A 14,703-nucleotide genomic window follows, 5' to 3' on the forward strand; every position below is an offset into this window, starting at 1 on the left:
CTGCCTGCACTATTCCCTCTGCTACTAAATTTTTAATTATGTATTGTAATGTCTCAGATATTTCTTCATTAACTTTGAGATATTTTATCTTCTACAAAATTATCATTAATACCTTGAATTCTATCTGAGATGTTTTAATATCTTTTTAGAAGTCTTTATGATCTCATGTCTGCCACATTAACCTCCCTGGTCAATACAGAGGCAAGGTTATAAACATTTCTGCTCACTGTCATTATTTGCAGGCATGATTTGGAGATGCCAGTATTGGACTGGGGTGTACAAAATTAAAAATCTCACAACACCAGGTTATAGTCCATTAAGTTTAATTGGAAGAACTAGCTTTCGGAGCGGCAACCACCTGATGAAGGAGCGGCGCTCTGAAAGCTTCCACTTAAACCTATTGGGACGATAACCTAGCGTTGTGTGATTTTTAACATTATCTGCAGGTTTATGGTATGTTGAAACTTTATTGCTGGAACAGCACAGCAGGTCAGGCAGCATCCAGGGAACAGGAGATTCGACGTTTCGGGCACAGGCCCTTCTTCAGGAATTCTGAAGATTCCTGAAGAAGGGCCTGTGCCCGAAACGTCGAATCTCCTGTTCCCTGGATGCTGCCTGACCTGCTGTGCTGTTCCAGCAATAAAGTTTCAACTTTGATCTCCAGCATCTGCAGACCTCACTTTCTCCTCCAGGTTTATGGTATGTCCTTTCTCTATCCCAATCTTTCTTTTGTCATTTTCTGTCGAGACTTTTTTTTAATGTTCCCTGATTAGTTTCATTTAGTTGCTTTTCCAATGTTCCTAATTGTCTCTTTGATTTCTTTCTGAACCTTTTTGTGTTGCCTTTTATCATCCTCTATATACTCATTCATGTGTATCTTTACTGGCTTGTTCATTCTTATTTTTGAGTGGAATATATTCCTCCTGGACATTTGACCACTGTTCTATCTAGCCATCGTCGAAAAGGGGGGGGAGAAATTGAAAATAAGTTTTAAAAGTTTTATAATTATGGGATTGGGAATGTGTTGGGAAAGAAAATAGTGACAGCTCCACAGAGTTGTACCATGTCACCGACCTGTTGCTTGTCTCTTCCAGACTGATGTCTCCCACTGGTACTGGACCCTCATATTGCTTATCATCAGTGGCTTCTGTAACTTTGCTCAAAACATGGTAGCCTTTAGTATTTTAAACCTCATCAGCCCACTCAGCTACTCAGTGGCCAATGCCACCAAGAGGATCATGGTGATTTCAGTATCGCTCATCATGTTGCAGAACCCAGTCACTTCCACCAATGTCATGGGGATGATGACTGCCATCGTTGGGGTTTTCGCCTATAATAAGGTAAGTCTGCTGCCTTATTCTTAAATGAGACACTAGTTTAATCTAGTGTTTCCTCTTATTGCTGATCTATATTAAGATGCAATTTCCAGGGAATGACTGACCTCTTGTCCATTGTCACAATGTGTGTGACATCCTTATCTGCAAATGTAAACAGCGTGTGTCAGTGGCCTACTCAACCCCAAGAAAATAGAAGGTCATTGGTTCTCAGGCTGTCCTGCTCTGTCGTCTTGTGTGTGTTTTAAGGACACAGCAAGGAATCTGTCCGAATCAAGGCAGTCCATGGGGTAGGGAAAGTGATATTTGCTGAGGCAAGTTCTATTTCTGCCTCATGCTGTACCTGCTTTGAGAGAGCTCATTTCTATTAATGTTTAAAATGAGAAAACAATCCCTTTCTCTCTCAGCCATTATTCACCCAGAGGATTGAGCACAATTCAGTCATTTAAAATGAGAATTAATCTTTAAATGAATCCCCACTAATTTCTTATCTCCTTCTAAAACAGGCTAAATATGATTCCAACCAAGAAGCCAAGAGAAAGTTGCTCCCAGTTACCTCCACGGACCTCCTGTCTCTCGATCACCATCACGAACTGTCTGTTGATCAGAAGGGACAAATGAATGGGACTGTGCTATACTCTCAATACACAGACTACCAGTATGGACGGAATGGCCTGCTGGCCGAGCAGTTGCAGTACAACCGGCAAAGTGCCCTTGGAACTACTTATGTTTCCAACCGCTTTGATGTCTAAACATATGTAACTTCACCCTTAACTTATTCTACATACAATCAGGAACTCCTGGTTAGTCCATAGATTTTAGCAAGAGGTCTCTGTCTGAGGCCCTACTTTTTTTATTTTATGGTAATGAAGAGAACACTGTAACTCAGACTTTGTTGAAGGTACATTTTGCACCTTGTTTGTTGTTTTGTGCATGTGAGGCGTTCATTTTGCTTAGAAATCATTGGGAGTGGGGGGAGAGCGCATGAGATTGCCAATCTGTGTGAGATGTTTACTTCAGAGTAAACATTAGGGTGGTTAGGTTGTCAACTACCTGCACAAGAATTTCTTAAAGGAATATGGTAAAGAGAATCATTAAAAGGCCCAAGTAGCCCAATATTAGACAACCCCCTGATTGTCAGAAGGTTTGTATCATCTTTGTCTTGTGTTGCAGTTCCTCCATTTTTGTGAGGGGAATGATTTGTTTATTTAGACAGAGGAGTTGTCTGTGATTCATGAATTAAGGAGTATTGATCAATTGATTCCAATAATTGCTACATTGTAATGTGAATATAATGCATCCCTGAGTTCTCCGTTAGAAGGAGGGAAATTCCGTTACCTTGAAGGTGAGATGTCCCTAAATGACCTGTACATCTTAGTACTCCAACTTGTCTGTTAATCATACATTCCCAGGTCACTCCAGATTTAATCCAATTTTTTTTTTTAAAAACTGGTGGGTATAACAGTTTTTCTGATTACACTCAGTTTAAATAATTTAATATTGCACCCCCTTGGCAACTCATGTTTTTGTGAGTAACCAAAATTAACAATCCGATATGATGACCAAATTGCTAATTGCACTTTGTCTATCTTGTGTCCCCACATAATTATGTTTAATTGAATCAAACTTGTTCCAGATCAGACTGGCTCAGTGGTTAACGCTCTGGATTCTGAAAGCTATGGACTTAGGCCCAATTCCAGAGATTTAAACCACAAAATCTGAGCCGACACTTTGATGCAGTACTGAGGGAGCTCTGTGATGTCAAATGTATTAATTTTTCAAATGAGACATTAAAAAAATCTCTAATTTTATTTGACGTAAAAAATTCCATGGCACTATTCAAGGCACAATATCTTAACTAACTTTTATTCCTCAAACAATGTCACCAGAAACAGATAAACAAGTCTTCATCTCATTGCTGTTTGCATACAGCATAGTCTCTCAAATCATTTGCATTTCCTACACTGCAGCTTTCATTACACTTCGTAATAAATTGGCTATAAAGTGATTCAGGACTTCCCTGTGATGGTGAAAAGTACTGGATAACTGTAGATTTTTCAGCTCTTTTTCTTTTTAATCAATCCCACAGGTATTGCAGTACTTCAGGTCCATAATGGTTGGGAGATTTCAGCCTGCAGTTAGCAGAAATCCACTATGCAGTTTTAAAAAAAGGGATGGTGTGCAAGTTCAGGCTAGGAAGCTCTAAATCCCCTTATAAAGAATGAACAAATTGGAAACTGAAATAACAGAAATTTATCGAAGTGCTCAGCAAGTCAGCCTACAACTGTGAAGAAAAGAAAGAGATATTTGCCATTTTGGGAATGTTTTCTCGCAAAAGATGTGTATATGGAACATTAACTCTGTTTATCTTCATAGATGTAGACAAACGTGCTTGCTGCATATTTCTAGTACTTTCTGCTGCAATTCTAAACCCTGTATTGTGCCATTCACAAACTCAACAATCAGTTTCATCTCCTTCAGTTGTTCATGCACTGCTTTCCTGTACTATCCAAGAATCAATTCGTTCTGAATTTGCCTAAGTGTTTCTTGAATTTAGTATCAGTACGTGTTATTGCAGAGTGACGTTAAATTGCTTCACAAAAGAAACTTGTAGCCTGCAAACACCAAAGTCATTTGGTCAAGTTGTTGGAAGTGAGTGCTGATCAAAAAGAGCTATTACTTATTAATGAGTGGTCAATGGCTGTACTGGTTAAAAGGGATTTTTTTTGTATTTGCACATTATACTGTTTTGTTGCCCTTGTTCCTTCACAACCTTTTTTATTTGCTTTATTGAGATTAACAGTCTTTCTCATTTATTTTGTCAGATTTACCATCTTCCTTTGTCTATATTTTTCTCTCACTGAATCACATTAATTGTAACTGATTTAAGTGTCCGAAGTTCCTTTCCCAGTTTCTTTGCTTTATGTTTAATGCTGTCTTGTGATCATTGCAGCACCACTATTCACTCAGAAAAGCATTGCAAATTTTTTGCAAAATTCTGAATGTTATAAATAGTAGATGCATTTTTTAACGTTCATAATTATTATTAAAGCTCACCAGTAAGGACTTATCCTCATGAACAATTCAGGAGTCACAATGAATGCAGTGATGGCGTGATTTGCAGTAACTTGGGAAATCCTGTTTAATGCCTGCCACTCTGCGTAGAAGGAAATGGGAAAACCGTATTCTTCCTTTCTTCAGTCGTTTACAAAGCCTGAGGATTCCGTGTTCCCAGTCGTTTTAAATGAAAACTAATCTTTACACGGTACCTGATACAGCCACCATGTTGATCCTGTCCTTTGCCTGCATGTCTACTTCAAAAATCTCTGTACATTTTAAAGGTTAGCTAGGCTTTTGAAATTTCAAGGGGCTGATTTTATTATTTACTTTTTGTTAGTAGGGATTCCTGTTCTTAAAATCAGCCCATGTTCCCCACACCTGTCAACTAACTTTCTCAAGGTACAATGCAAGTTTTATCTTTGTCTCTGCCTTGCCAAAACTGTGTTATGGATTTAGGCGGCAATTTATTCCTTACTGCAGGAATTTGTGCAGCATTTGTGCTGAATAGGATCTTACTGTACATAAATCGGCTGCGATGTTTCTAATATTACAACAGTGGCTACATTTAAATGCTTCATTGTCTGTAAAGCACTTTGAGATTTTGTGATCATGAATAGGGCTATATAAATACAAGTCTTTCATTTTGTTTTAAAAACAAAATCCACGTTATACAGATTAACCCTTGCATTTCTCCAGGAGCCATTACAGTTGCTTTCAGTCATGACTGTGTACTTATCTTCTTTTTGTGTGTACTATATTTATAAACATGTTTGCACATTATGATGGTGCAGCCTGTAGTGAATGCTGGAGAAGTACTCATTCAATTTGTCAAGCTTACCAATACTGGATTGCATAATCAGCCACAGTGTTCAAGTCCTGACTGGGACTTGAGCAAATCACTATTCCTTAAAACAGCTTGTTTGATCCAGTTTAGAAATAGCATTTATTTAATGTGCTTTGTGGCATTTTCTTATAAATCTGTCAAAATTTGAAATTAAGTCTACCTCTGAGGGTTTATTTTCAATTGTAAAGTGGCTTTATGAAAATGCTGTTGAATTATATTCCTTTATTATAGATCACTGGAATGAGCTTAAAACTGAGCTCCAGTTTGTTCAGACTTGGGGAGCATATTGCAGTGAGTGGAGATATGTTATAAAATGGGTAATTCTTTATCTAAAATTCTGTCACAAATGTAGGGAATCAGGGCTTACTACTTGAATTGAAATTAAAGTCAATTGTGTGTTGTGCAGTCTTACATAATCAATAGAGTGTACAGTTCTAAGTGACCAAACACTGGCCAGACATTTTCAGAAATGACTCCGTGTTCACAAACAGGGAGTTTGGGCCATGTGGATGGAAGTTGAGGACTACAGAAACTTGGTAACTCAGAGAAAATGAGATACCATTTCCTTGCTTTTCCTTCCCATCTACAGCTTGATTTTTTTAAACCAAATTTTAATAGAAGATGGAATTCCCTTTCTTAATAAGTCTTTGTTAATTTTTAGATTGAACCTGTCATTTTTTTGCACTTTTTAAGGAGGAAATATGGCTGAGCAATTCATCACTTCAAAGTTTCACTCATTTTCTCATTGATATAAACTTCATGAATAGTGCAGCAGTATCACTTTATGTATTATGGTGAAAATTGTGCTTTGCAACCTAAAAGGGAATTAAGGAAAAATTCATTTTAGCCTCAAAGTATAAGAGAGGCTACATGATCTAAAAAATGTAGTGCTGAGGGTTTGAGTGGAGATATTAATGGTTTTGCATATGCCTTTTGCACCTTTTTCTGGCATCAGTGTGCTTTTTATAAATTTTTAAGAAAAATGCAAATGCTGGGAATCTGAAATTAGAACAGAAAATGCTGTGAGTATTCAAATAAAGCAAAATACTACAGATGCTGGAAATCTGAAACAAACACAAATCTGGAGAAACTCAGCAGGAATGGTAGTATCTGGGGAGAGAAAAACACTTAATGTTTCTCAAGTTTCGTTTCTTCAGAACTTGTGGAGTTTTGAGGAGGAAGTGTGAAAGAGAGTTATACCGGACACACAATATTAACTGTTTCTCTGTCTCTGCAGATGCTGCTGGACCTGTTCCTCCAGCTTTCTCTGCTGTGAACATTCAGCAGGTTTGGCAGCATCTGCAGAGAGAGAGAGAAAACATGTTACAGATGGGAAACATTAATTGTGTTATCTTTCTCTCCTCAAATGCAGTCAGACATACTGAGTGTTTTCAGCATTTTCTGTTCTTATTTCTGTTTTGTGCCCATCTGACTGGCAGGTGAAAGGGACAATCTGGTATTAAACATGATTCATGAACTGATTCAGATCTTTGCTTTCTTCTGTTACTTGAATATTTGAGAAAGGTTCTCACCATTGTATACTCTAAAATACATAAGCAGTGGGACCTGTTTAAAAACTGGATATCTTTAGGATTTTTTTCCCATTTTAATTTGTAATATTTTAAAATGTGTGAAGATGTTTCCAGATCCATGTATTATTGCAGGTTTAGCCATGTGGCAGTATTGTTTCTCGAGGTCAATGGTTGGAAGTCAATGAGGTGAATGTATGTGTGCCAACCCTCACTAATGTATCATGTCTATCAGTGGAGCGTTTTTAATGTTGATGGATTAAAAAAAATGACACTTAAATTAATAAAGTGAAAGGAGAAGCCAGTACTAGAATGTCATCATTTGAACAAACAGTCAGGGTTCAGTCCAGTTACACAGCAGGTGTTGTGGGTACATTGGGTGGGTGTCCACTGACATGGAGTGCAGTAATCCACATCAGTCTAAATAATATACTCAGTTCCAACAGGGCAACACTTTAATATTTCCATACTTATACCCTGTCTTTGCAATGATGGCCTCTGTCAAACTACAAGTACGTTTGTGTCCTGGGAGTGTTAGATTCTTTTACTCTTGAGGTTCTTGCACACTTGATGCAACTGCAACACACCAACTTCTGGACAAGCAACCAAATTTTATTGAACACAGAACAGTACAAGCTTTGAAGAAACCCTGAACACTCTTCACCATGCTTGCAGGTTGTGTCCAGGGGTCTCTCTGGAGGAACCTTTAACACACACCTTACAGGGTTGTGGCAAAAGCTCCCTCTGAATAAAGACAACAGTTAAAGTTTATTAAAGCTTGTACAAGCAAGGTGACCACCTTTGACCTCCCTTGCAGCCATGCGAGGTTGAATCAAAGTGAGGCACTGAACAAACAAAACACATCCCCTTTATACAGGTGAGTTGCAATGCTTATAGATACTCTGGCCACTCCCTCACAGTCACATGCCACTCGACACAATGCAGCGACCACCCCACCTCCAGAAACAATGAAATGCAAATAATCCCTTATTGGTCAAATCTGTTGCAGATAGATTTTTGTAACTATAAGGTGTAGTCAAATTCCAACTGTAATGTTCTTGATTTCTGAATGAAAATGTAAATCATTCCTGAATAGCAAGGAAATGGCTGTGTAAACTTCCCACATTCCACCTATAAGATAAAGACACACCACCTTACCATCGGGGCATTCAGTTTCTTGCGGGTCAGCAGAGCAAATGAACTCTAATATCTCAGGAGGGTAGAGTGACAAATAGCAAGGATTAAGGTGCAAGTAGTTCTGGGGGAGAGGGGCTAGTCAGGAGAGGGTTGCGGGGGGGGGGGGAGCAGTTCAGGGTGTGTTTCTGTTTTTGGAAAGTTACAGGCAATAGTTCCTTTTGAAGTCTGTTACACTGGGGATTCCTCATGGTCCCCATGCACACCTCTGATATATGCTGGAATGATACTGTCAGACCAGTGGAAAACCAGGGCCAATTGTTCCTTCACCGTGCCCATTGAAAAGCAGCGTTTTAATAAATGGAAAGGCGGAGAGTAAATGTTTGTCCTTTGTAAAAAGTGTACTTAGAATGTGGTGTCACCTGAGGATGACATTGACTTGCTGCTATGTTTTGATTAGGAGGAAATGAAAGCCTTACCTTTCTTATAATTGCAGAAAGTCTGAGGCTAAAGATATGGAACAGTTATAGGAACGACTTCTGTGTATTCTTCCTCCGTGTGATGATCAAAGTAATGCTTAAACACAGTCCATCACCAGCCCAGTCAATACAAGAAATAGGCATTAGAGTGGTGAGATTTGGATAATTCAAGTGTGTTTAGTAATATTCCAAAATGGTGGACAGGAGAGAATTGTGGCTTTAAGAGCTGCTCCTTTTTTTTTCCAGGCTTTTTCAGCACTGGAGTCAATTTTCTCGATTTTCTTGGAGCAGTAATTACTGTTTTAGAGGCTTTTACTTTGTTTTTGGTAGAGTCATAGAGATGTACAGCACGGAAGCAGACCCTTCAGTCCAACCCGTCCGTGCCGACCAGATATCCCAACCCAATCTAGTCCCACCTGCCAGCACCCAGTCCATATCCCTCCAAACCCTCCTTATTCATATACCCATCCAAATGCCTCTTAAATGTTGCAATTGTACCAGCTTCCACAACTTCCTCTGGCAGCTTATTCCATATCCGTACCACCCTCTGTGTGGAAAAAATCCCTTGGGTCTCTTTTTTATATCTTTCCCCTCTGGACTCCCTGACCCCGGGAAAAAACTTTGTCTATTTATCCTATCTATGCCCCTCATAGTTTTGTAAACCTCTATAAGGTCACCCCTCAGCCTCCAGGGAAAACAGCCCCAGCCTGTTTAGCCTCTCCCTATAGCTCAAATCCTCCAACCCTGGCAACGTCCTTGTAAATCTTTTCTGAACCCTTTCAAGTTTCACAACGTCTTTCCGATAGGAAGGAGACTAGATTTGCATGCAATATTCCAAAAGTGGCCTAACCAATGTCCTGAACAGCCTCAACATGACCTCCCAACTCCTGTACTCAATACTCTGACCAATAAAGGAAAGCATAACAAACGCCTTCTTCACTATCCTATCTACCTGCAACTCCACTTTCAAGGAGCGATGAACCTGCACTCCAAGGTCTCTTTGTTCAGCAACACTCCCTAGGATCTTACCATTAAGTGTATAAGTCCTGCTAAGATTTGCTTTCCCAAAATGCAGCACCTCGCATTTATCTTTTGAAAAAAAAATCAAAACTTTAAATAGGAGAAAAGAGAGAGTGTGGGAGACCACGTGGGAGGTTGATTGGAATGGGTCTAGAGTTTTTAAGAAAAGCAGCAGTGAGCTTTCACAGCTGACTGGCTACGTGAAGTTACAAGCATCTCTGGAAATGGAGTTGGGTGCAAGAGAAACCAACAAACATTGAAATTTCACTGCTGACCTTGGAGAGACCTCAGTATCAAACTATCCACAGTTGGGGATCAGCTAAGTGTTTTTAAGTCTTAAAACATAAATTCTTTTAGGGGCATGTCTAGGATGAATGGCCAAAGTAATTCCCCAGGATGGAGGAGTCTGAAACTAGCAGGCATGGGTTTAAAGTGAGAGAGGAAAGATTTAAAGGAACCTAACAGGCAACTTTTGTGCACAGGGAGGCGCATGTGTGGAGTTAGCTGCCAAAGGACGTAGTGAAGGCTGGTACAATTACCTTTAAAAGACATCTGGATGGGTATGTGAATGGGGGGGTATTAAAAAGGATGTGGGTCAAATGCTGAATATGACAACGCTGTTCCCAGGGGCTATTTGTTTGAGGATAGTAGCAGCAAAGCAACGGTGGTTTAATTAACTCAATCAAAGATTGAGTTACTGGGATGGCACGGTGGCTCAATGGGTAGCACAGCTGCCTCACAGCACTAGGAACCTGGGTTTGATTCCCAGCTCGGGCGACTGCCTGTGTGGAGTGTGCACATTCTCTCCATGTCTGCTTGGGCTTCCTCCCACAATCCAAAGATGTACAGGTTAGGTGAATTGGCCATGCTAAATTGCACATAGTGTAGGGTAGCGTAATGGGTCTGGTTGGGTAACTCTTTGGAGGGTCGGTGTGGACTTGTTGAGCCTATTTCCATACTGTAGGGAATCTAATCTTTTACTCATTTTGAGCTACTATGGGAAATGCAGTCGGACTAATGTTCCAATGTCATGTCTAAAATATTTCAAGATATTATATGTACTTTGGGTACAAAACAGTTGAAGTCGACAGTACATCACATACAGACAAAGGGAATTTTATAGAGGTACCATCAGACTGTCACGACAATGATTAACAACGGTCTAGATTATTTGGTATTTTCTGTTACCAGAGAGACAAAATGAATCTACTGGGTTTAGTCCATGTGAATTAGTCTATGATCATGAGATTTGAGATTCACTAAAATGAATCAGGGAAGATCTTTTAGCACAGTAAGATGAATTCTTTATGTTGGATTGTATGTCAATGGGCTGAATCTTATGTTTTTTTCGTTAAGTCCAAGTTGCACCAAGTTTTTGACGGGGTTTTTAAGCACATGGTCTACTGAGATTTCTTTCCCAAATTTGATGAGATTTCACTTACCAAACTTACCACCTCAATTACCTATCCTGCCCCATTTTAAAACATCACATCTTACCATCCACTTTACCTGGAACAACTTGCCACACAGGTGGTATCTGCCGAAACACCAGCATCCCTTGCATCTACACCGTCTTCAAAAGGCTGTTGTGCACCTGGCATTCCACAGCTGCCCTGCTCATTCTTGGACATGGTTGAAACATGGTGGAGAGGGGATAACGGCACCATTTTTCTCCCCATAGGGAATTGGAGCTCCTGCTGAATGGGGTGATCGAGAGGAGGGTCGTCATCCAGGACAGTACAATCTTGAGGGTGCGGAGAAATGGCCAGAAATGCAGAAAGGTCACCAACCTTCTCGACTCCATTAGGGTATCACATACTCTCTGCTACCTCACAATCAATTTACCTCTGCTCATGTAGCCACCTCCTGCCAATACTTATGCTCTGACACTTTCTCTGTTCCATGCAACACCTGTCCTCACTCACTTTTGTTTCGCACACCAAGACCTCCCCACCGATAACCCTGCATGCCCTCTGTGCTGTTTCCTCCATCCTTCAGGATACCTCCCCACCACCTTTCACCACTAATTGCTGAGCTCCCTGCTGTAATCTCACTCATTATTTGAAAAGACAAGGTATAACGGGACAAAGAGCCTAAACAGGTGCCCCATGTCAACATGAGGAGAATCCTGGCCCTCACAAAGGAAGACTTCCATCCATGTCCGCACTTCTATCCATGTCCCAACAAATGAGTTAGTGCTACTCTCCATTCTCCACTGCAGCTTTCTTAGTAACCCTGCTGTCACTCTCAATCAATGACCTCAATGCTTTTTCTCTCTCTTTTTGGCTGCCAGGTTCCGTTAGCCTTCCCACAATCTTTTCAGTGAATTGTCCAGAAGCAAGCCTCCATGCATTTCCCACTCAGGACACTACGGAAGTGGCTGGACCCTCCACCTCCGTTTTGCTTGTTCCCCCCTACAAGTGCTGTTGGGATCAGCCCACAAACCTTCAGGGCTAATGGTCTGAACTGCTGAGCATCTTCCATCCAGCATAGCTGTAGATCTGGAATGTGCACAAAGATGTAGGAAGGAGAAGAAGAATAGGGAGGTAGATGCAGAGGTGTGGGGGGAGGGGGAGGTGGTATTCCTGATGGTGGATGCGTTCAGAACCAGGGGTCACAGTCTTGGGATTCAGGGTGGATCATTTTGGATGGCGATGGAGACATTTTTTCACCGAAAGAGTGGTGAGCCTGTGGAATTAATTACCACAGGAAGTAGTTGATGCCAAAACATTGAACGTATTAAAGAGGTGGCTAGATGTAGCATTTGGGGTGAATGGGATCAAAGGTTATGGGAACAAAGCAGGATTAGGCTGTTGAGTTGAATGGCGGAGCAGGCTTGAAGGGCTGAATGGCCTCTTCCTGCTCCTATCATCTATGTTTTAACAAAATGTAATTAGGGCAATTTGGTGGCACATATGAAAATGACTTGTAAGTCACTCTCAGAAACACATGACAGTTAACATCAAGAACGTTTATACAGAAACTGAGTCTTTCTGTGTTGGCGCTACATACATCTTCCCACCATCCTGCAGCTTTTTGTGGCCACAGACGAGGTTCAGTGGATGGAGGTATACGCTGACAGCCCACTGCACCATATAGAAGCAGGACAATATATACACGTGACATTGGGTCATAAATATCCACAAAGATGTAGCTATCATTGAGGCTCTAGCAATGGCTGTGTCAATGGTTAGGATGGCCAGGGTGTAGGCAACCTATTATCTAAGTACTGTATATCGTGTGGGCCTGTGACCAAAGGTGTTTTCCTGTAAAAGCCCCATGAACAGTATTTGCTGCAGCTCCCTCCCTCACAGGTCAAATCACTTACCCTGCCCACTCTGAGTGTGCTTGCAACCACTTCCTTCCCAACTGCATACTTTCCCATTCCAGCAAGATGGAAAGTAACATTGAGCGCTTCTCTGCCAGCGGTTTCCAGTCTCAGCCTGAATCAACCAGTGAGATCCCAAAAATTCCATATCCCAAGGAAATCCTGTTAATCTTGCAGGCGTTACACTTCCCCAAGTCCCCATCTAAGCCATCTATATTCACTTACACTGGCCCATCTTCCCAGTCAGACCCAGCCTATGAGGTGACCATACCATGTCATTCATTGCTCTCCCTTGAACCAGGCTGTTTCTGATCATGGATGACATCTGCATTACCGTCATCCTCGTCATGCTGTGCCATATTGCTCACTTTGTAAGTTCTGTGAACCTCCCCAATTACTATTGCACTCTTGTCCACAGCATGCAGCCCCCAATCTCAAAGAGTAACCAGCCAAACCTCAGTTCTGTGGCAACAGCAGCACTTGTGCACTCCAACACCTCCCTTCTCCCCCCCCCCCTCCCCCCCCCACCACCACCACCACCCACTACCTCCACTTACCCCTTAGCTTCTGCGCACTGACCCTAGCCCTCCCCCTCGACTGCCATGACAGGCTTCTCCCTTCCAAAATTTCCCAGATCCTTAACTGGTGCCTATACAATTTCCCAACCACGTTAGCCCCATCCCCAGGACTGGCCACAATGAACAACTGACCATGACCAACTCCCTGGACTTCAGAGACACTGACCAAGATCACCTAGAGTATATAACTGACCATGTACCATGTTCTGGTTTCTTTGTCACACTTTCCCACATTTAGCTTGTTTGGCAAGCTTGTTTGGGAAGACCATGTTAAATATTAACAGGGGGTAGGTCATCAGCCCCTTGAGCCTGCTCCACCATTCACAGGGATCATGGCTGATCCAATATTCCTCAGATCCACTTTCCTGCTCTTTCCCTATAACTTTTGATTCCCTATAATCTATCTATCTATCTATCTATCCATCTCAGATTCAAATATACACAAGAACTCTGCCCCCACAGCTCTCTGCGGCAAAGAGTTCCAAATATACTCAACACTCTGGGAGAAGAAATTCCTCCTCATCTCAATGTTAGATTGGCAGCCCCTTTATTCTGGGACTATGCCCTCTGGTCCTAGATTCTCCCATGAGGGAAAACATTCCCTCGGCATTTATCCTGTTAAGCCCTTTAAGTACACAATATTTCATTTAGGTCACCTCTCATCCTTCTGAACTCCAACGTGTAGAGTCTCAACCTGTCAAGTCTTTGACAGTAAGATGAGTGGCTGAATATTAACGGGGCAAGGTGTGGCATTAACAAGTGTTAATCCCTATCATCTCAACACTGCCTGTGAGAATCTTATCATGTCACTTGTGAAAAGCATAAAAGATGGAGTGAGATTATCTTGATGTTGAGGTGGGACTTCTCGTCTGACTGCTACAAATCTCACCAATCCCATGTCACTCAGACTCCTATAAGATTCTGCCCCATGCCCTGAAGGGACTCACATAAGCATGCAGATTAGCACAAGGGCACTTAAACACTTCACAAGCAAGGATGAAAAATGGTTGTATGGAAACCAGAACATTTCAAGCAGGAAACAATACGTTAAGGTTATTATCACTGCAAAAGGAACTCCTGAAAGTGAGATTCCGTGGTCCACATAAGGTAATTCAGGGGTTTATAATGTTAATTTTCTTACAGAAACACCAAATTGGAGGAAGAAGAATTGGTTATAGCACATCAACATGTTAAGGTGATACTGTTGTGGAGAGGGAGCTGGGAAGGAGCAAGTAAGCTAGGCAGTAAGTCTAGTGAAGAATGATAAGAACTGTGAAAGTGAGGCAGATGGAGATGTAGACAATTCACAAATTGTAGCTGCTGCTTTCCAATCGGTCAATCCTGAAATACTGGGATAGTTAGACCATAAGACGTAGGAGCAGGAGCAGAAGCAGATG

At 41.3% G+C, this 14,703-nt stretch overlaps 1 protein-coding gene across 1 annotated transcript in view; it reads left to right on the top strand.

The window, feature by feature from the left end:
* slc35e1 (solute carrier family 35 member E1) overlaps nucleotides 1-7,071 on the top strand; it is a 70,213-nt gene extending 63,142 nt beyond the window's left edge. Inside the window, exons 5-6 of the mRNA XM_043720796.2 lie at nucleotides 1,095-1,340; nucleotides 1,841-7,071. Of these exons, the coding sequence (XP_043576731.1) occupies nucleotides 1,095-1,340; nucleotides 1,841-2,086 (492 nt within the window). The 3' untranslated portion in view covers nucleotides 2,087-7,071. The remainder of the gene's footprint in view (nucleotides 1-1,094; nucleotides 1,341-1,840) is intronic.
* The last annotated feature ends 7,632 nt before the right edge of the window (nucleotides 7,072-14,703 follow it).

Source organism: Chiloscyllium plagiosum, unplaced genomic scaffold (genome assembly GCF_037043375.1).
Source record: "Chiloscyllium plagiosum isolate Xiang-an unplaced genomic scaffold, Cpla_swu_hap1 HiC_scaffold_28, whole genome shotgun sequence".
Classification (NCBI taxonomy): domain Eukaryota; kingdom Metazoa; phylum Chordata; class Chondrichthyes; order Orectolobiformes; family Hemiscylliidae; genus Chiloscyllium; species Chiloscyllium plagiosum.